This window comes from Patiria miniata, unplaced genomic scaffold, assembly GCF_015706575.1.
Source record: "Patiria miniata isolate m_02_andy unplaced genomic scaffold, ASM1570657v1 HiC_scaffold_3, whole genome shotgun sequence".
In the NCBI taxonomy this organism is placed as follows: Eukaryota; Metazoa; Echinodermata; class Asteroidea; order Valvatida; family Asterinidae; genus Patiria; species Patiria miniata.
The window spans coordinates 45,405,468-45,426,525 of record NW_024037069.1 but is presented as its reverse complement, the minus strand read 5'-3'; the positions used below and the strand labels follow the sequence as shown (position 1 = coordinate 45,426,525).

Below are 21,058 nucleotides of genomic sequence, written 5' to 3'. Positions count from 1 at the left end.
TTTTTTTTTTTTCTGAAAGAATTTTTATGACTCACTCGCTAGCTGCCAAGTTTTGTCAGAGTTGGAGAGCAGAGTTGCAGCTGGGTTTTTACAAGATTTTTGTGCTTTAAAGTTTTCCTCCCCTGATATTGTGTTTTATTTTGGCATTTCATAATTTTTAAGGGATACTCATCTGTGAAAATCATGTCAAAAAAATTGTTTGCCCAAAAAGGAAAAGGAAAAAAAAAAAAGGTTGTGAGGGGGGTGTGTCCTAAGCAGGGTTGATGGTGATGAGGATGACATTGATAATGATTTTGATTTTTAAATGTTTATTGTCTTTTTTTCTGAACATTCACAGAATTTATTTATTGTATTCATGTTATTTAGCCAAGTAGGTAAAAAAAATGAGATGGTGTGGAAAGTAGTTGGAATAAAGTGGAATGTTACAATATTGATTTTAATTGACTTTTGGGTTAAAATCAAATGGTCTGCATGTTGCAGAATGGTGAAATTGAACGTCGGCTACCCTGTCACTGTTTCACAGCTTTACACTAGGCCCAAAAAAATTCTTTGGGTAACAGAACCAGCGAAGTTTCGGTCCATGAAAAAAAAATCAATATTTTTTTAGCCTGTCATTTCACATCAAGTCTCCAATACAACATTCCACCTGGCTCTTGAAATCATGAACTCAAATGACCCCATCTCAGAAGAAAAACAACATCGTTCGTGGCACAGAGGAGGTCTAGCAGATTGTCCGCTGATGTTTGAAGTTGCAGTTTTATTGGCGTTTTATTGCCGATTCGTTTCTTTGATCAACTTAAAAACTGTTTGCTGTTTAGCCATTTGGATATGTTGTTAAATACAGTCAAGAAAAAAAAAGAGATAAGTAATTCAGGATAAAACATGTAGTTGAACTTGGTTTTGGAACATTGAGTGCTGCTTGAAGTGCTTTATGAGGCAGCACCGATTAATGCCGATGAAATTAACTTGAATTACTCTTTGCAGAGAAATCTGTTGGCCTTAAATGGCATTCATTGTCCAATTTGCTCTGCGTGTGGGTAAAATAAATGCTTTTATAGGTTCAGTTGTTAACAGCATGATCAGTATAGAAACACTTTTAGAACAAAAACAAGGTATAAGGGACTAAATATTTCTTTTAAACAAAACCAATTTTTTTCGTAGCTTATTTGAACCCCCCCCCCCCCATTTTTTAGACTTTCTTTGAGCTTCCACGATTCAAGTGAACTTTAGACTCGTGTTTGGAGAATTTCATCATAAAGATTGAAAAAAAAGCCAGAAATAGGGAAACATAGTGAATTGGCAAACAAATGAGTTTTGTTGTCATTAGAAATGGCCTCGAACTTAGTGTCATCAACAGTTCATTTTAGCCCCCCCCCCCTCCAATTTCTTCATAATTTCAAATGTTTTCATTCAACTTTTTTCTCAATAGTACTCCCCTCCCCCATCCTTCACTCTTCTAATATATGGGTTCTTTCAAATTCAACTTTCTTCCCCATGCAGCAAAACAAATATGTAAATGTGATTCCAAGCTTTGCTTATATTCAATTACTTTTCTCAGCAGGAGATGGTATTAATTTTACTCCAGGAGTCCAAACTGAAACTCTACAAGATTGCATTACATTTGCAGATACATAGACCTGTAGATTTTTCTTCTTCTTTTTTCCTTTTTTTATTTTAAGTACAAAGTCTTGTGTATCATTGTGGTCAGACCTAAGGGTTACCAAAATTGACATTGATATGGGACACAGCAAGTAGCACATTCCTTAGATAAAGGAAATGTATTTTTAATATCCAATATTACCATTCTTCTTTTTGAGCAAGGTTGGCAGAAAAGTGCTGAATATGACAAACCCTCACTTTTGCATTTTTAGAATAAAAGGAGGTTGAATAGGGAGTATGGTTCTCTTCCTAATTCCCAAATTACCATTCAGAATCTCTTTAGAATTCCTTAAAAAAATAACTTGAGGTTTACAAAATATTCCTTGTCTCTCAATTGAAGTTCAGTTGCCATTTGTTGACTACATGCACTTGCACATACACTTTACCTGTAAGTTTGTTCGTCTTTTATTTTATAGGCCTAATTCAATTAGAGTTTTTGGATATGATTCATGAAGAGAATATGTACATTTCTTAGTATTGTGACCATTTTCTTTACTTAAGATTAAAACATTTAGTTCATGTAACTTTTTGTTACATATTGGTTAAATTGAAAGAGAAAAATACAAATTTACTGTTAACATTTCAAACAATCGTTTTATTTGGCTACTTAGTATTGCAAAGGGGTGACTTCTTGTAGTACATCAACCTTCTGATTTACAACTCAAGTGTTGGTCAAAATACCAAATAACCCAAAATATGACCTCTGTGTAAGCAAAACCGTTGGCCCCCTGGGGCGGGATTTAGGTACCTATTTTAGTGATTTCGGAAGCCTTTGTGTTTGGCAAGTAATTAAGCGGGGAGAGGTGGGACCACTGAATATCCTAACCTTGACAAGTACTCTGTGCACAATGAATCCTGACTCAAGATTTCAGAGTTATATTATCCAGTTTTTTTTTGTGTGTTTACACTTATAAAGTCGCTTGTACTCTGTGGTTTATAAAAGGAACCTGAATGTGATTTTGAAAGTTGTAGAAACAGGTTCAGTTATGTACAAGTTGGTATCACGGCGCGTTGACTCTGAATTGAGTTCCTGCACGCAAGTTGGATAATTTTGACAAAGAGCAGGCATCAAAGTTAAGAGGATTTAACCCTAGTGTTGGTGACTTAGTTATTTTTGTTATTCTTTTTTTACTTCCGCATATTTTGGCAAAGAAGCCACCAAGGATCAGTCTTTATATCTGAAGCTGATGTTGAGGATCACCTTAATAGGATCAACTGTGAGAATGGTGATCCTCTTGATACCACTGTGCATCCAAAGAAATAGTTTTGTCATCATTGATCCCTTGTCCAACCCCTTATAAGTAATCATGTATTACTACGTGACTGAAAAGTCAGTTTTATTTGACTGTTGTTATAAATATGATGTGGCATTCAGGTTTTTTTTGCCATTTTGCCAATGTAATTTGGACTTTCAGACATTCCTTAGTAGCCCATGTTAAAAGTAACTCCCTGGTTTGTTATCTGTATAACTATTGTGAGGAATAAATGCAGTGAGCTGGGCTGTTCGGTAAAGATCTTTAATTCATTGAATTTACTTAAAATGTCCTATTATTAAACATGTTGATTATCTCGTATCTATGCTAAGCCATATGGCTTAGCATAGATACGAGATAATCAACATGTTTAATAATAGGAAATTAATGCCCCAAATAAGACTCACTTTCTTGTGACTGGGCCTTATCTTCTATCTTTGATGAATCAGGTTATCCATCAGACTTGACCATCATTCCTCTGTATACCTGTACCTCCTACTCACCCGCCCATGATAAATGCTCCAGACCTTGACATGCACTTGATCCTAGCCATCTTTTCCCCTTTAACCTGGCATGTTTTCCACCTGACTTAATGGCCCTGTTTTGATAACAGCCTTTGTAATACAATTGAGATGATGACGCACCTGAAAAAGTGGCCTTGCATAGCTGCCTGGAACTTTGCAATAAATCGAAACATCAGGTTTTCTTTCAGTAAAGAAACATCGCTGAGGACATTTCTATGACATCCTTTCTGTTACAGAAAGTGCAGTGGTTTTCCTTATTTTTTTCTTCAAAAATGAACAGTTTTAATCCCGGTGTTTCATCACCTTACAGTGCAATTAGATATGTGGCATATTTCTCAGTTTAATGTCAAAGATATTTCTCTCCAATTAATGTGTTCTGTTTATTATTGAGGTAATAATGTCAGGATGATTTACTTGTGGCCAGGTGACATATAGTAGGTCACAATGTTTTTTCAGTCAATGTTTATTATTTAGAGGAATGTTTTGCCGATGAATCATTTTTTTTGCATGTGAAGCATGTGAAATTGTGAATGATGTATTATAAAATTACCAAGAGTTATGTGTTTATAATTAATACATATAATAAATACATCATTGTTAGCAAAATAATTCAAAGTCACTCACCACATGGCTAAAAATTCCCAGACAGTCATTAACTTGGAGTTTTATTTAACACTTGTAATTTTAAAAATATTTAGTTTGATCATACCATGCAACTTCAAAACCACTCCACTTCCTACAAGTTATCTCAATTACTGCATTTAAAAAGAAGTATCAAAATCTTCAAAAATGAAGGTGTTGTTTTTCTAAATAATAGATGAAATTTTGATGAATTTTGACGTACCGGTACATGTATAATGTGAACAAGTGTCCACACAAAATGAATTATTAGGTTTGAACTGAACCAGAAACTAGATTTTGGTAAAATGAAACTACTGAAAGAAGCATCACTGTTTATCAGATGATGATAGAACAGTCATGGAATTTGGAATTATAATATTACTCAACCAGCCAGTCAAAACTTAAAAAGAAAATCACCATTAAGCAGTGGCCCTGAAATCATGTACATGTATCAATTCCTGATCCTAGATTTGGAGGGATTAAAGCTCACACCCACACCCCACATGCAGCCACTGATTTCACCTCCTATTCAGGGATTAACAAAAGGATGCAAACACAGTGCTAATCCCATTGTGCCTGCCTGGCTGTGTCATGCAAGGCATTCATTGGCTGGAAAGTGAGTCACCCCCATGAACAAAATGGGAACTTCCATCCAGTCAGGTGTTTTTATTAGCATGTGTTCATTGAGTGTGTTCAGTTAGTGCATGTGCAGTGAGCATATGCACATGTGCTGGGCTGGGGAATTATTCGCTCATTTGTTGGATTTCAAAGTCCGTCTCCCTTCTGCTGCTGAGAGCTTTTTTTGTACTCTGTGAGAACTTTCCGCTCCAGGCACTGCAGCTTCATGTTTACATTGAAAACTACTGATGTGGATTCTGCGGGATGCCTGGACAGATTCAAGTCTTTTAAAAAAGAGAAGAAACAACTTTGATTGACTGGTGACTGGCACCGCATAACTTGCTGATGCAGAAGGATAGGAGCGGAACACGGGACCCTCTCTGGATCTGAAAATATGTCAACCTTGCCAGTCTTGGCTCTTAAGCGCTTGGACTAATTGAAGCCCAGTAACTGCATCTTTCTTGGGGAGTTCTTTGGTGATGGTTTCTTGGACGGAGCATTCTTTCCTGGGCAGTGGTTAATGATGTTGATTTAAGAATTACCCAGACGAGTGCCAAGAAATAATCATCCAGTTGAAGTATTTCTGCATGTTCTAGAGTGTAGAGGATAATTTTTTTTCCCGTGGCAGCATAGACACTTCATGTTCTAATTCTTTGTAAAAAAAACACCATCTTTGGGAAAGCATCTTGAAACTGAAAGCCTGCATCATCCATGAACTTGCATCATCCGTGTCATCGCTGCAACTCTGTTTACTGAAGAAACATTATTATTTCTGTACTCTTGTCTGGAATAACCTGCAGAAAAAGCTGATGCTTTTGAAGGATTTGCTCAAGGAGTAGATTTAACTCAAGGAGGAAAAGGAGGCTCTCCTAGGAGGCAAGATGAGTGTAGCCAACTCGTTTCTTTTGGATAGATACCTGGAGGAGCTGAGGCATAACATGGGCAACAGTGGCAAGGGTAAGAAAAGATAGATTCCTTCACATCAGTGTGTGCATTTGCTGCATTGCTTTTTACATTCTTACATCTTTTTAAAATTCCATAATTACTCCTTTCATGGTCAATGCTCTTATTGTCTTGTACTTCTACTTCTATGCAGCTACTTGTTTACATTACAGCCTTTTCAGCAACTTAAACATGGAAACTTTTCATTTGTTGATTTGTTTCTCATTATACAGCCGCATTCATTATGGTATTGGACTGAGAAATGTTTTCCTTTAGAATTTCAAAAACAATTAGTATCATTTTTGTCTTTTTTTTTGGAATTCTTTGATGTTTTCCTCTTTTCAATGTTTTTCCACAGCAGATCATTTCCATGATTTTTTTTCTCCAGTGAATCAAAATGACAGGGCCATGAGATAAACTTGATCAAATACAATCATTTAAAAAGAACAGCCATTGAAAAAACCCAGATATTTCTTGCGGATGCAGGGTTTTGACCACAAGCTGAGTTACAGAAATGCCCCCTTCCTGAATCTTTAGCCCCATGTAAATAAATGTTCAAGACTCAATCCTTCAAATTCGTGCAAAAACCGAAACTTAGAATTTAAAGCATGATTTTGGATTGTGAGGAGTTCATAGATTAGATTCATGGTTGCATAATATTCCTCCATGCTTGTATGGCGACAATATGGAAGCTATACAATATGCCACATCATCACACAGTGATTAATTCAATATCCTTGAATATTCTTCCGGTGGTCTTCGAGGAGCTCAAAATATTAGTCAATAGTACATTGTACCAGCTACAATGTACATGTGGATGTTATGTAATCATTATTGATTTGCACTTGTTGCACAGCAGGTGTAATGTAAATTCATTCATGGATTGGTTATGTATACAAGCCTGTGTTGTGCTATTGTCTTGAGTTTATCGGTGTACTGGTATATTTTAAGGCTAAATTTGTAGTACTAGTAGAAAAACTTTCATTGATGGATCATCAATGTGTGTTACGAATGACTTATTTACAATTTTGTTACAGCGTCATTAGGAAATTGATTATAAAAAAAACTATATGATAAAAATTTAAAAATTGCTTTGAAATATAATTTATGAAAACTGTTCTTTTTGAAGTTAAGTCCGAAGGAAGGACATGACATATAATATTTATTATTATTATTTGTTTCTGGTTATGAAACCAGCATTCCTCTAAAGTGCCCCAGGCACTGTAGCTCACAAGCCTAAGAAATCTGTAGAGAGAAGACAGTGAAAAGAAACTACAGTTAAGAGCTGGGAGGAAAAGCCCAGAAGAATAGTCTGGTGAAAACCCACGGAATCAGGTAGGGACTGAAAACCCAATCCACATGTGGCCATGGCAGAAATGGAATCCCAGGTATCAGCGGTGGAAGGCGAGGAAAAACCTCTGCGCCAGCCTGACTCCCCAACATCAATGTTTGGCTGAAATAAAATATAGAATTTATTTAATCATACCATTTGCTTTGCTACCAGGAAGCCCTCAAGAAATTAAATCTAATCCTCTTTACGTCATGTTGACAGCGTAGTAAAGATATTTCCTTCTCTCGTTGTAATTATGTCACGACTCTGTCCTCACCCCATGGCCCAGTTCCTCTTGATTTCTGTTGCCAGTATTGTTCGGTCAAGCCTGTTTTAAATTGGATTTGCTCAGGCCATGGTTCTAAAAAAATATAGATGCAACCTCCTTGAACTTGTAGTGATTATTTTCCTTGGAGTTGTCTTCGCACTGTGTATCCTTGACATTGTACCGGTAGCTTGCATCACAGATGAAAAAAATCCATCAGTCAAATATCTCATTCCTAAAGCGAGGTTTCAGAACAACGCAAATATTAGGTGTCTCATATATATGATGTTTGTTTGCGTCTAAACACACAGTTTCACATTTATTTGAGAAAAGTCTCCTTTTTTGGAAATGCTTTCCTTGAAATTGAACACTATGCATGCAGGAAACCAAATGCAATGGCATTTCCTTGTACTTGGACAAAAATATATTGGGACATCAAGCTTTTGTCTCCTCTGAACGACTTTTGGCGAAATACTCAGTGCAAACCATGTGTAGGCTTTCAGTTTGGTTAGGATTAATTTTTTTGGAAGAAGAGCTTTTGGTACATCTCCATCAGCACTTTCTTGCTCAGTAAACCTTTTGACATCTCAATAACACTTCCGCTCCCAAAATGGAGCACCCATGTTCATTATTTACTTGATCTCTGCACTCCTGGCCCATCCCTGATGTATGAAGTTGCTTGTTCCGGCCACTTTTTTCTCTGTCACAACATCCCAGTTAAGACCGTTACTGAAGAAGAGTGATTTATTTCCGCCCAGACTGTTTAAAGTTTCTGTCTGGCCCTTCCGGTAATTGACTTGACCTGATAACTATGATGAAAAATTGAGGTTAAATTGGCGGATTTTGTGAGAATAAGGGGTTTACAAACTACAAGTTATAAGGGGATCTATGTTTACAGCAGAGAATTTTTTTTTTTTTAAATCGAAATTTTAGTTGAATTTCTGCATTATTTCTTCATGAAAGGAAAGCCTTCCTTTTTTACCTTCAGGTATAAATGTATTAAGAGTCATACTCATAATACTAAATTCTTACCCGATACTTTAAATAAAAAGAAGGTTGCAAAAAAATGGGTTTCATTTGCTCCATGGAATTTAATAAAATTATTGATATTGTAAGAGGCATTGTTACAGTCCTTTAAAAAAAATTATTGGGAAAAAAATGGTTTTACAATTTCTATCATCCAATGTCAAATAAACTCTGCATTAGGCCTACTTTAATTATTCATTGAAAGATGCCTTATTTTTTTGTAACTGATGTCCCTTGAAAAGTTAACTAACCAATGCCACGCACTCACCTAACACTACAGCTTTGCAACACCCAACAAGAGTGTGTATACATGTATTTGCCCAAGTCCTGCAGTATCCCTGCTACAGATCTGCAAGCACGGCCGTCGTGGTCTAGCCCTGTGTATGTGTACATTTGCGCCGGCAATCCCTACAGATCTTCCTGTCGGCTTGCTTTGATTCAAAGCGGCCTGTCTATTTGCAGACACCCCCCCCCCAACTGCGACAAAAGGTCCCCTTGCCGCTTGTTATGTGTGTACTGCGTGCTTGCCTAGGCTCTTAAAAATCTGTGTCCACACCGTATACATGCCTACACCTAAGTAACGGAGATCATTGGATGTTCCAATGTTTCAAACCAACAACACATTCTGTTCACGAGAAATTGTCACCTGTGCTACTAATGGCTGCTTAGGTACGCTTTTTGTAAAGTGTAAAAAATAATTCAAAACAGGATAATCTGGGGTAGAAGTAGAAGTCAAACAGACCAAGTTGCGGTGGTATTCGGTGCCTCGTTTAGGAAATTTCTAGCCGATGGTCGACAGTCAGTCAGTGTTTTTAAAAAGACATAAAATTATATTTTGATGATATATTTTCGAGTAGCAAGATAATACCCTAACGTCTGTAAAACTGTAAGCATATTTGTTAGGAACCCACCTGAATCCTCAAAAATCCACCAAAATCCATCACTTTGCAGCAAATTAGTGGAACAAACTATGAACTCGCAAAGCTTTATAGGGCATCAAGTTCCATGTAGTGTAATTGTAGCTAGTGCTTGTATGTGCCTGCTTCAATCATGCAAAATCCTCCAAATAAACCTTCCAATTGATTTCAAAGGATTTTGAAGGACTGGGGTTAATTATCCTCTCTTCTTCCCATATTTTTTAACCAAAGTGAACAAACCTTTAGAAAATAAATGCGATTAAATAAGCGAGATTAGGGGAGGGGTGGAGGGAGAGGGGGAGAGGGTCTGTAACCGCATTCTAACTGTTCCAAGATACTCCCCATGGTTGTCCTAATCTTCGCCAGCTTTTCTTAAGTTCGCCAATAGAAATCTTGGGTTCCTAAGTTGGTGTCTAAAATCCACAATGAATTGCAAACCTTCCTGACTTTTATAGCACCTCTAGTACGTATGTTGCCTTTGTCGCCAGTTTCAGAAAGACGTGGCTTTAGATTTGAGCTTTTCAGGAGATTTGCCATGCAGCTTTTATGGCCATGCCCAATTGCCTATCCAGGATCTTTTGTAGTGCTTTTGAATGAGGTCCAACTTTGCTGGGATTAGTGTGGTACTGCACCCCTATGTTGACCCGCAGCCGCTGCACACACTAGATGTGGTAGGGAACTCGCATAAACGTACACTGTAAATGTTAAAATTAGATTTCTTCAATCTTTCTTATCCCGTGGATCTAATATCAACTGATTAACCAACTGTCTGCCTATGTACTTTTCTGTTTTAGCCTCTGAAGAAGAACTTGCTAAGTTCGCAACGTCAGGCCACATTAATTTTAAGATTTATGTACTTTTCCGTCAGACAGTTGTTTAATTATTTTCAATACTTTGCTCTCAGTGCTCATTAAAAATGCAAAACAACCCTGAACAGTCTTCTTTGTTTCCATACACGTCATCACACTTGACCTGCATAGTGCATGCAAATGGTGCAACTGATGAGTCTGTACTAAGATCCAAGAATCGTTTACTCAGTGCCATCAATGGAGTCCTTCTTTAGAAATTCTGCATGAACCCAGTTTTTAAAACATTCTATATCAACAAAACCTTTTATAAAATATATAAATACCTCATAACCTATATTTGTCCAAATATCTTTACTAACGCTACATTGATAATATTTTTCAGAACAAACTAGAAAATTTTGCTGCAGTTTGACGCCGCATATATTGACCCATGTAGTCCGAGCCACAAGGACAAATCCAGATGGAATAATTTCTTTTCCTTGACACAGTGCTCTCAAGATGGTCGTCTTTTGTTCGTTAAAGCGTCGTAATCTACCAGCAGCCATTAAGTCTCAGCTTCTTAATGGACTCTGAATCCTTCTCCTGTCTCATATTCTGATGAATGAAGGAGGAAATAATCAATGCTCCTTACAGGTCATCAGAGAGATATATTACAGTCGCAGAGGAGAGAGTTCTGGTTTACTCTGGGTTCTCATTCGGTTCTCCAGTGAGGCAATTTGATAATTGAAAAAAATGTACTTTGTTTGACTGAATTGAAAGTAATTTTTGTGAGACTCTAGAACATTGCAAGTGATTACTTAAAATATATCCATTTGCATTCTGTGATTTATCTTGTAGCTTATGTAAAGTGGCAAAGCTGGGAATAAAAAGGCTCATTGAAAATAGGAACGCTTATGAAAAGATGAAGAAAAATACAGCACTAAACAAAATAAAGTCCAATTAAAGATAGACATTAAAACTGAAAATGATCAACTAAATAAGACCCAAATAACATACATGTACATATATATACATGTGTATGAATTGAAACTCCTCAAAACGAGAGCACATGTGCCTAGAAGAACACTTTTCATGTTGAATTTGAACCTCCACTTCTTGAAAATATATACGTAGGGATAGGATAGCTACGTCTTGGTATAAGATTGCAGCCAAAAATTTGTTCCCACTTTCTACTTTTCGAAAAGGAGAGATAAAGTGAACCAAAAGTAAGATTCAAATTAACACATTTAAAAAATTGAAAAGCGCTTGAGATCGTTGATACGATGGAAAGCGCTATTATTATTATTATTATTAAAAGTATCTGGTCTGACATGGGAAAATTTAAAATCAACTGTGATTTTAAACATGGAGGAAACTTTTTCTTGTCAGTTTTTACAAGAGAAAGTCATAAATTTGGCTAGAAAAACCAATTCTCTTGGAGATTGCTTGCACTTGTCTTTTGGTAAACTGTGACCTTCGCTTGGTAATACAAGCTCATTGGCAATAAATCCTGTTCATCTTGCCTACATGTAGGCCTACGACATGTTTTTATCGTTCCTTGGAGGATGTACCGGTAACATTTGCTATTGCTCTATGGGAAATTGTAATTTTCTTTAGCTTGTACTTCTCGCTTTGAAGTTGGTTGTGTAAAGACACAATTGTTCTTTTGTTTGCCTAGTGTTCCATTCCTGTCAGAGAGCGCAGTACATGTACATTGTAAAAGAGTGTATTCAGTTTGGTGAGGTTGCCATGGTCATGAGGTTGCCATGGTTACATTGTCATCTATGCATTACATCACATGCAAGTATTTAATGCTTGGTTTAGGGTCTGATAACCAGTAACCCTCCTGCTATCTGAACACATCAACAGTCACAGACAGTCAAAAAAATCAATCCTCATCTCATACCATGCCTATTGCTAGTCACCAACAGTCAGATCATATTTCAAGCAAACATTGTGACTTATCTAGAAAACAGTCACTTGATTGATTTTGACTGAAAGGACAACTTGGCACAAATTTATGTTTTCATTCATCGATGCTTATTCTGAAAAAAAGTTGTCACTGATATAATCCTGGTCAACAGTGGTCATACCGGTAGGCTCTACTACTTGATTGAACGAAATAAATATACCCGCATGCACATCTTCTTACATATTTATATAAATTTACAAATTATCTGGGTCAAGTCATTTTATCAGCATTTATAGCAAATGCATCACTGAGAACGCGCATCATGGTTTCTCCATTGAAGGGGGCCTCTTGTGTGTACTTTCGTCTCTTTTTATGTACAGTAGTGCTACTGGGGTCCAAATTGTGATACGTGTACAAGCTTTTCTTTTCATTATAGCACCATGTTCCGGTATCTCTCGTAGTGCAAATTCATACATTTGTACATGTATGTATGTGGTTGCATAAGTTAAAATCTCAATATTCCACTCGGGAAGTAACACACTGAGTATACAGTGTTTATATGTCGGTGAAGGGCAAAACCTAATATTGATTTACATCTCCCCTACGCAAAATTCCATCTTAGGAAAGTTAAAATCTGTTTTAAACTTACAAGTAGCTCTGTTTGTCTAGATCAGTTGACCCATTCCATTAAGAACTGCAAAAAAACTTGAAGGATACCCAGTACCATCTCAAAACTCCTCATTGCTTTGCTATCAAGTACGCCTTCTAGTCTAACTTTTGATAGAAGGCAAATTAGTTTCACGCTGAGTATAAAAACTGTAAACATCCTACCGAAACTGAAAACAATTATCTAAAATTCCAGCTTTTAGAGTTTTGTCCTGACAGCAATAAATATTTCTTGACCGAATCAACTGTTTAATTTTCCAGATTCCCTTCAAAGTGCAAAGCCCCTTCTATGGCCCTTTTTATCTGTCATCACCTTTGCTGAGTTTCAACAAAGTCAGAGTCTAGAGTAGCTCCCTTGAACATTGTTCTTTTCCCTGTGTGGTCCCTTGACATTTGTGAGCGTCAATCTGTGGAAATGTGATAGGTCAATGATAGATTTCTGGAAACAACTTCAGTGTTTTTCTTTTCATGTATGTATAGTATTAGGAGTGGTGGTGTGTGGCCATTCTTTTGTCATAACTTTGGCATTTAGTAACAATTTTAAAGAAGAAATTTGAGCTAATTTTTCCTATTGAAACTCTCAAATCACTTTTTGAGAAAAGTGTACCATTTGACAATTTAACCAGATTTTGTGGCTGATCTAATATTCAGATACATGTATTACCGGTAAGTACAGCCCCACATGTAGGCAGCATGTGACTTACACAATATGCAGGAGATGGGATACAAGTATTACACTGAATGAATGCACCATTGTTATAACCATATACTTCATGGCCATCTTATAACCACTCCATGATGTAATAAGATTTGAATGGGTTTGTGCCTTAGTGATTGATATTGTGATGAATATCCTTCGCTCAATGAGATCTGTACTGTAGTATAGACCTAAATGTAAAGGGTACCTCAAGGCTAAATGCAAATATCTGGGGAGGGAGAGGTTATTGTTTTCTGAAGGGCGATGTGATGTCCACTTATAAGTTATGCACTTCAGAAACCATACGGTACAACATCAAGAAAATCAGGGGTTTTTTTTAAAGCAGTGCTTTTAATAGTTTTAATTTACTCGAACTCACTGAACAAACTTTGCTATTACAGAGAATTTGCTGCTAGGTTCCTGCACACTGGGATACAATTAAGATTAGTTTTGAAAATTCAGGGAGTTTCCTGACAAAATCGCCCAGGCATTTCAGTTTTTATTATTGCATTCTATATAGCTGTAAGCAGCTACTTTAGCAATGACTAAAAATCACTCTTAAGAAAGCAAATTTCAAACATGACCTGTACAACTTATAAATTAGCCTCCCTCATAACAAATCTTTGAATGTTTACAAGGGTTTGCAGTATACTCTGTACGTGTACATGTTGGGCCTTTCGTACTGTCCCAAATCTCCATGTTAACTTGGACGCGGATCCAACACAGAGATTTCGAGAACCCCTTTCACACTAGTAAGAATCCATCTTTACACGGGTCCAACGCTCTACATGGGTAAAATCCAACTCTGGTCAGGACCTGGCTTGAGAGGTTCTACCCGGCTACCGGGGAAGAAATCTGACATCTACAGCTGATCCAATACGAGTGTGAATGGTAGGCCTTGCCTACTCCTTAATATTCGATGATACTCAGTTTGGCTTGGGGTGGATCTGCATTGATTCCAGCATGGGTAGGGAAGATAGTAGCATGAAAAGGCCTTAGTTAGCTTGGTTTGTTTGTTATCCAGTCCCCATGAGCATTGTGAAAGTTTCTTTCATGACTGAAGACTCACTTCTTGGAAATCTGTGATCACCAATGAAAGAGGAAATAAAACAGACCTAATCCTGATGGTTGTAACTGTTGCACATTGGCCAGAGTTATCACAATATTTAGCCAACGAAGACATTATGCCAGAGCTACTTAGGAGCTTATCCTAAGAACTGTCCTTTTTGAATTTCAGGTAAAGGAGATTACATCTGATATTTTGTACTAGGCCTACCAAGGCTATTATTTTTTTTTGTCTGACATCCCACATTTCAATCAGCATTCAAAGACTGCGATTACTAAACAGACGTACTGCGTAGGTTAGGGTTGATTTTGAATACCAGGCTTACTAGCAGACGCTGAATTAAACTGTAGCAAATGGTCTGCTGTGTTGTATAACAAACGACTTAAGAGATTTCTGATGCATCGTCAGGAGATAATCTGTTTCACAACAATAGGCGGTTCTGTCACAAGTCAGAGATGTTCAGTATACTGGTACATACATTGTACATGTTAGGATATTCTTGAGGATAAGTGTCAATTTTCAAATAGCTGTTGACAATATTTTGTTAAGCTACAGTGCTTTTAATTTAAAAACGTGGCAAGTTATTTTAAGTTAAAAGATATTGAGTTCTTGGGACTGCATCATGTTTACTATCTGTTTTCTGACTTGCAAAAGATCTCAACACAATTACCCATACATGCACCTTGTATTTGGAAGATCCCTCGTAAAAAAATCCTATCCTACTAAATCCTCTTCTTTTTCTCCAGTTCAAAACCTGTTACTCTATTTTTATCCCCACATATGACTTCTATAGCACTTCACTGTCTTCCTTATCAGAGCACGGTGAGACTCGTCACAGGCTTATGCGTAAGTCTTTAACAAACCAAATACGAATCGGAATTGGAAGTGATGAGGCAAAAACCTTGCATGAGTTGTGTCATACAGGAATGAATGCTGGTCTAACTCCTCATTTAGGTTTACATCGGCTGCTTTCCCCTTAGGGCGGATTTAAGGGGAGGAGAACTCGCTAATCAAAATTGGAAAAAGATCTGACATAAGACAGTTTTTTGTGACTGGAAAGTCAGTGAGTGGGTCTTACAAAAAAACCTGCTGGGAGAAACAAGAAATAAGACTGGATTATACTCCTTACCAATCTCCAGCCAAGGTTTCCTAACATATCTCGTAATACTCCTCCTTGGAGAGAAAGGACAACATCCTGAGGGCTGAGGGAGAGGAAGAGCAGAGGAGAGATTCTTGAGGAGGATGTTGATGGTATCGGATGAGACGATTGCGAATTGATTTGGCCAAGGGGTGAGCTTAAAGGTGTCCCAGGCAAAGCTGTGAAAATCCCTCCTCGGGTTTTCTAACGTGGTGTCGGATTATTAAAGCAGGGCAAGCTGCACATGCATGACGATTGATGAAAGAAGGGTCTTTTCATTTCCATCAGGTTGATCTTAAAGTAGAGATTCATTTATGTGGGAAAATACTTTGGTTCAAATAAAAATAGTGTTGTCTTGTTCTTCAGAGTTTAAGATCCATTCACAAATCTCGATACATCAGTTGGTAGGTATTTCTCCAAATTTTTACAAAATTTTGTTCTGGAAACACTGCTTTTATTTCAGTAGTCAGTAGGGCCTACACCTACAATTTAATTTAGTTTGTAACTCCATACCGACAAATTTTCAGCAAGTTCACATGTATGATTCAAGTTACATGCACACTGACATTAAGTTGAGATCATTTACACTAAATACGAGAAATGCGATCATTTACATTGAAGGTTGTATTACGTTGTCAATTCTTGCAGACGTGTTGTTGACCATTGTCCAAAGACATGTATGTAAAAGTGTCACATGCACCCAATTTCTTAGTTTTCACAATTTTCAACTCGCTTTCATCTCGTGCACTTTTGAATGGGCAAACTTGTGTGAAAATCATGCCATTGGGGACTAAAGGTTGAAACCAAAGTGTGTGCACCTTGCGATCCATGTCAGATTACTAGGCTGAGGAAGAATGAAGCAGGTGGATCAGGACTGATGCTGTCCTCCCACAGCATCAAGTTTCTCATCTTGATGCTTACTTCTCCTTACTCTATTGGCTCTGTTTGCCACTTGTTGAGGGTGCTATGCGACCTACAATTTCGGTCAAGTGTGACTATTCAGCTCTTGTAACCCTCTCAAATCCTTCACAATCCAGCCGGAGGTTTGGAGGATTTGACGCAATTTTGAAATTTATAGGGCCATGCAATTTTTCCTTTGTCATATGGAGCAAATGATACCCCTTGAAAGTGCATTGGGTTAACTTCTTGCCAATGGTTGGTTTTGGAGGATTCAAAACTCTTAGCAAAAATGCCTTGCCCTAAACTACATTTTTGTAAGTTGATGCATGTCACCTTATCATTCATCACAAACTGCCATAGTACCACAAGATTGACAAGAATACATGTATGTAGCATTTTTAGGGTGAAAAGGGCTAGAGAGAAAAGTGATTTGAATGTGTGGCTTGGTTCTGCCATGATGAGTAGTTGTGTTTTAAAATATCCTGGGATCTGAAAAATTGAAATTGGAAGATCACTGCTTTGTCTGGCAGAAAAAAAAGCAATGATATGATCTTCATTTTTGTTGTTACATTCTCAGCTCAGCTTTCATCCATAAAGCGAGAAATGTTCAGCAATTTTCCCCAACCCGTACAAATACATGAAATACATGTATTTCATGATTCTGCATTGATTTCTTTGACCAGGCATCGACCTTGATGCACTGAAATGGTTTTCACACCCATTTAAATGCACCCTTTTAATGTTTCCATCTTTCCGAACATGAATGCTTTCAGGAAATCTTGGCAGAACATGCTGATCAGCTTGAAAGCATTGTTAGTCATTCATTACTAACGCTTCACATGCAGACAAGGCTTTCAAATTCAAAGAGCAACTTCATTTTTTTTGTCAACATAATTTTTTAATGGGGATAGTCAGAAAATGAAATTGATGTTCTTGAGTAGTGTTTTCTACATTTCTTCTAAATTCTTTGTAAAATGTGTATTAAGTCCCATTTCTTTCCCGTTCATTTTTTGTTCCCATCGTAAAATCCTTCAGCATCGGCATCCACTGCCTACTAGTCTTCCCACTGGACATTCAAAGTGGACCCCATGGTGGTCATTCTTTGTTGAGATTTTTTTAGTTTTGTCCCAAGGATTAGGATTAGATCCACTGTTTCTTACCTCGAGGGAGTATAGATACCTCCCATTCTCCACCCCCCCCCCCAGATTACTGTCAAACCGTGCTTCAGTTTAGGTACTCACAACCCCAAGCACAGGCTTGCGTCTTCTTTATACATCTATCAGTTGTACAGGAGTTTTTGTTCAAGGTTTTTTTTAGGAGACAACCTTCTAAAAGAATTTGTCTGTGTTTGATGTTGGTCCAGCAAGTAGGGATTATTTTCAAGAGGGTTTTATGACAAGTCTTTTATTCCGGAGATATCGGAGACCATTTTTCCTTTTAAACTCCAACCCTGGAATGAAATACATAAAGGGTGCAAGAAATTGCAGCAAAAGAACAGTGTAAATATACTAATCCCACTGTCCTTCGAAATTTACAGTTTGTTTCCCACAAGACTTTTGTGAGATGGAAGGCTTTTACCTCACGGGGAACGTTAGTTTAAAAGAATCTAGGCATATGGACTCATGGAGTGATAGTGAGAAACTGAGAATACTTTGCTGTTTGGGTATGGAAATGGTTTGAATAATGTTAAGCCCACTCTACAATCAGTCTCTTTGGTTATTGTAGACTTTTTAATAGAAATATAAATCCTGTAAACACTTATTTTTCTTCCTTTGACAAATATTCTGCTGGAATTGAAATGTCAGACCCTCCTAAGTTATTTTACACAAATGCATACTTTGGGTCACTTCTGTCAGTGAGTAGCTCGCATCACTTTTTTTTATATCCCTCCATTACATTTTTCCATTCAATTTTAGGCACATGATCGAAATCACTTTTTACATGTATGACTTTGAGTTTTTGATATCCATTATCCAACCATTATCCAATATTTCAAACATTTAGTATTTGCTTTAACTCTTTTTCCGTAGTAAGCCTACAGTGGAATTCCTATCTCTAGGGTTGGGGGTGGGGGTTGGGGTGGAGGTGGGGGTCATGGTGGGGATGGGGGTCGTTTTTGACTTTGCTTGAAAAAAAGAAATGACATAATGATATAATTTTCTAAGTTCATAGAAAATGCGCCTTTGAATAAAAATAATTTTGCCTCACGTTGCCAAAACTTATGAATCTGACAACACGCCCATCAATTGCTATGTAGTCATACATGTACATGTAGGTATATCAGCCCAGTTAATTTAATTCCATTATCAAACAAATGGCACAGTGAACTAAATAAGGTAGGCAAAGTCTATATTCAAGCAGGGCTTCATTCCCGGCAGTTTGACAGAGATGCCAACACTCAGTAGCCCATTGCTTCCCGCAGGCCACCAGCTGTGACCTTAATAACACGGCCTCCAGCACCCCTGGCGTGAATCCTTGGTCAAATTATTAACCCCAATTGGATAATATGAATGCATGCTGCGCCTTGGCAGAAAACCCAGTTTATTGACGAGGCCTAAATACAATTATTCAGTGTTGCAATTTGGGTAAGAAAACGGAATTCTAGAATTCAAAACAACCTGACTGTTCAGTTTTTCAGGGCTTGGTAGAGAAAACTGTTGCTTTTCTTTAGAATATTCCCCATGCCATTGTGCATTGGTGTGTAAGGGGATCAGAGAAATGTGCATTGTATCTTATTTTTTCTAAGATGCACAACAGACCTAATTGTCCCTTTTGTTTGTCCGTATTATCTAGTGAGGATTTGATCATGGTGTATACAGGGGTGTATCAAAATAAAGGTAATCCAAAAGTAATGGGTTTACACATGCATGTAAAAGTTATCAACTTGAACACTGTCAAAGTAGCTCCATCTTAAAGAGTACCGGTAGTTCATTAGCTTTTTGTTGATATCTTATTTGCATCTCTTCAGTCACGGATGACCAAGCACCATTGGCTTTAAAACAAAGGCCAAACCCCTGTATCATCTGTACTGCTTCATTGTCTTAAAAAGTGAGTTGGAGGATATGGAAGAATTGAGGCAGTGGTCACCCCTCCACTGAACAAATTCAAGAAATATCAAACGACTTTGGAGGATTGAGGCTGAATCCAAGTTTAACATGGAGGCAGTTGCAGGATTTTGAAGAAGTGAGGATGCATCTTAGCAACAAGACCTGTAATATACAGATGGTTCTATGGCCCCTTCCATGTAAGATGAGACCCTAAAAATGACACTGCAACTTTCAGCCATGTGCACATTGTTCCCAACTGATGTCAATCTAATTGACAATTGACCGTTAATTGACATCTAATTTGTGTTTTTGTTCCTGACACAACAAGATAATTGCTTGGAAGTCAGTGAACCTTAATTTGACCTGACACCGTTTTATGGGTCAGGCTGTGAAATTGATTAATGTAACTGTGTTAATAGAAATATCCTGATTGATTTGGAATTATGACCGTGCTCATTCGGCAAATTTCAGTGCATCCTTTATGAGTTTTTGTGTTGTTAGATTGTTTGCTTTTCCTATATTTATTATAAGGTCTATTGTGTCTGTGAACCATGAAGGCATTGTTACACCAAAGAGCAAAGTTCCTTGCTCTATGTCTACGGTCACACTATGAAACAGAAATGTCTGCAACGCTTTTGTTCTGGACAAAATGTCTGAAGCATGAACAACTGCGATTACATTTCAGATATTAGGTCACTATTTCAGACATTTGTTGTAAACCTGTAGAAACCACCTAGGTTCAAACATTCGGTTAACCTCAAAATATCTGAAATGTAAGCCTATCAAGAAACTGGCCATGTTAAAGGTTCAGACATTTCCAGATGACTAACAGGCCTGTTTCTTAATAGGCTTTTCAGATATTTTGAGGTTTAATGACAGAATGTCTAAAATGTAACTTGTAAGGACAACAGGTTTATGTTGCAGACATATTGGGATCATGTCGCAGACATTTTGTCTGGAACAAAAGCGTATCAGACGTTTCTGGTTCAAAGTGACAGCCAAAATGAAATAAAAAAAAAAACACTATTCATTGCTCCCTTGTTCTGATGCACTGTAGTTAAAATTGGTACAATTACCCTAGATGCTACGACATTGAAGCATCTTATAGACATGACAATTATCAACTTAACTGCAATTAATCCCATTTGGTATTTTTTGAATAATAAATTAAGTTTGCAAGGGTTTGGAATATTGTTTAAAAATTTGGTTTTCTTTTTAGTTTGGGAGAAATTGTATTACAAAATATTGGGGCAACAGCAAATTGAAGACCTATACACATTCTACATACATGTATTCATCATGGTTGCTAAATGAGAACTTTCTATACATCATTTGTTCCTCATACCTCCAATTAAAAGATTCACAGACCTGTAGTCTTCCCAAAAAAATCGCTGCCTGCTCAGAGTTTCCAACTCAGAAGAAAACAATACATTTTATTAATTTCTTATGTACATGTACCAAACAAATGGCCTATGAATTATTAACGCAATATGGTGGCCTTGCAGAGGAAATGTATGTGAAATTGAGGTAAGGTCATAGCAGGACGTCTTACCATATTGTCAGCATGCAGGCATCTGCAGGGCATGCCTGGTGTTCCGTTTGACACCAAGTTCTAAGCTTTAATCAAATGAAATCTTGGACCTACAAAAACCGTGGATAATAAGGGGGACAGATTGCGCTGACCAGGGC

General features: G+C 37.3%; 1 protein-coding gene across 1 annotated transcript in view; it reads left to right on the top strand.

Moving 5' to 3' along the window:
• Positions 1-4,737: 4,737 nt before the first annotated feature.
• The window catches only part of LOC119737691 (myosin-3-like), a 67,668-nt gene continuing 51,347 nt past the window's right edge, over positions 4,738-21,058 (top strand). Inside the window, exon 1 of the mRNA XM_038212227.1 lies at positions 4,738-5,632. Within this exon, the coding sequence (XP_038068155.1) occupies positions 5,557-5,632 (76 nt within the window). The 5' untranslated portion in view covers positions 4,738-5,556. The remainder of the gene's footprint in view (positions 5,633-21,058) is intronic.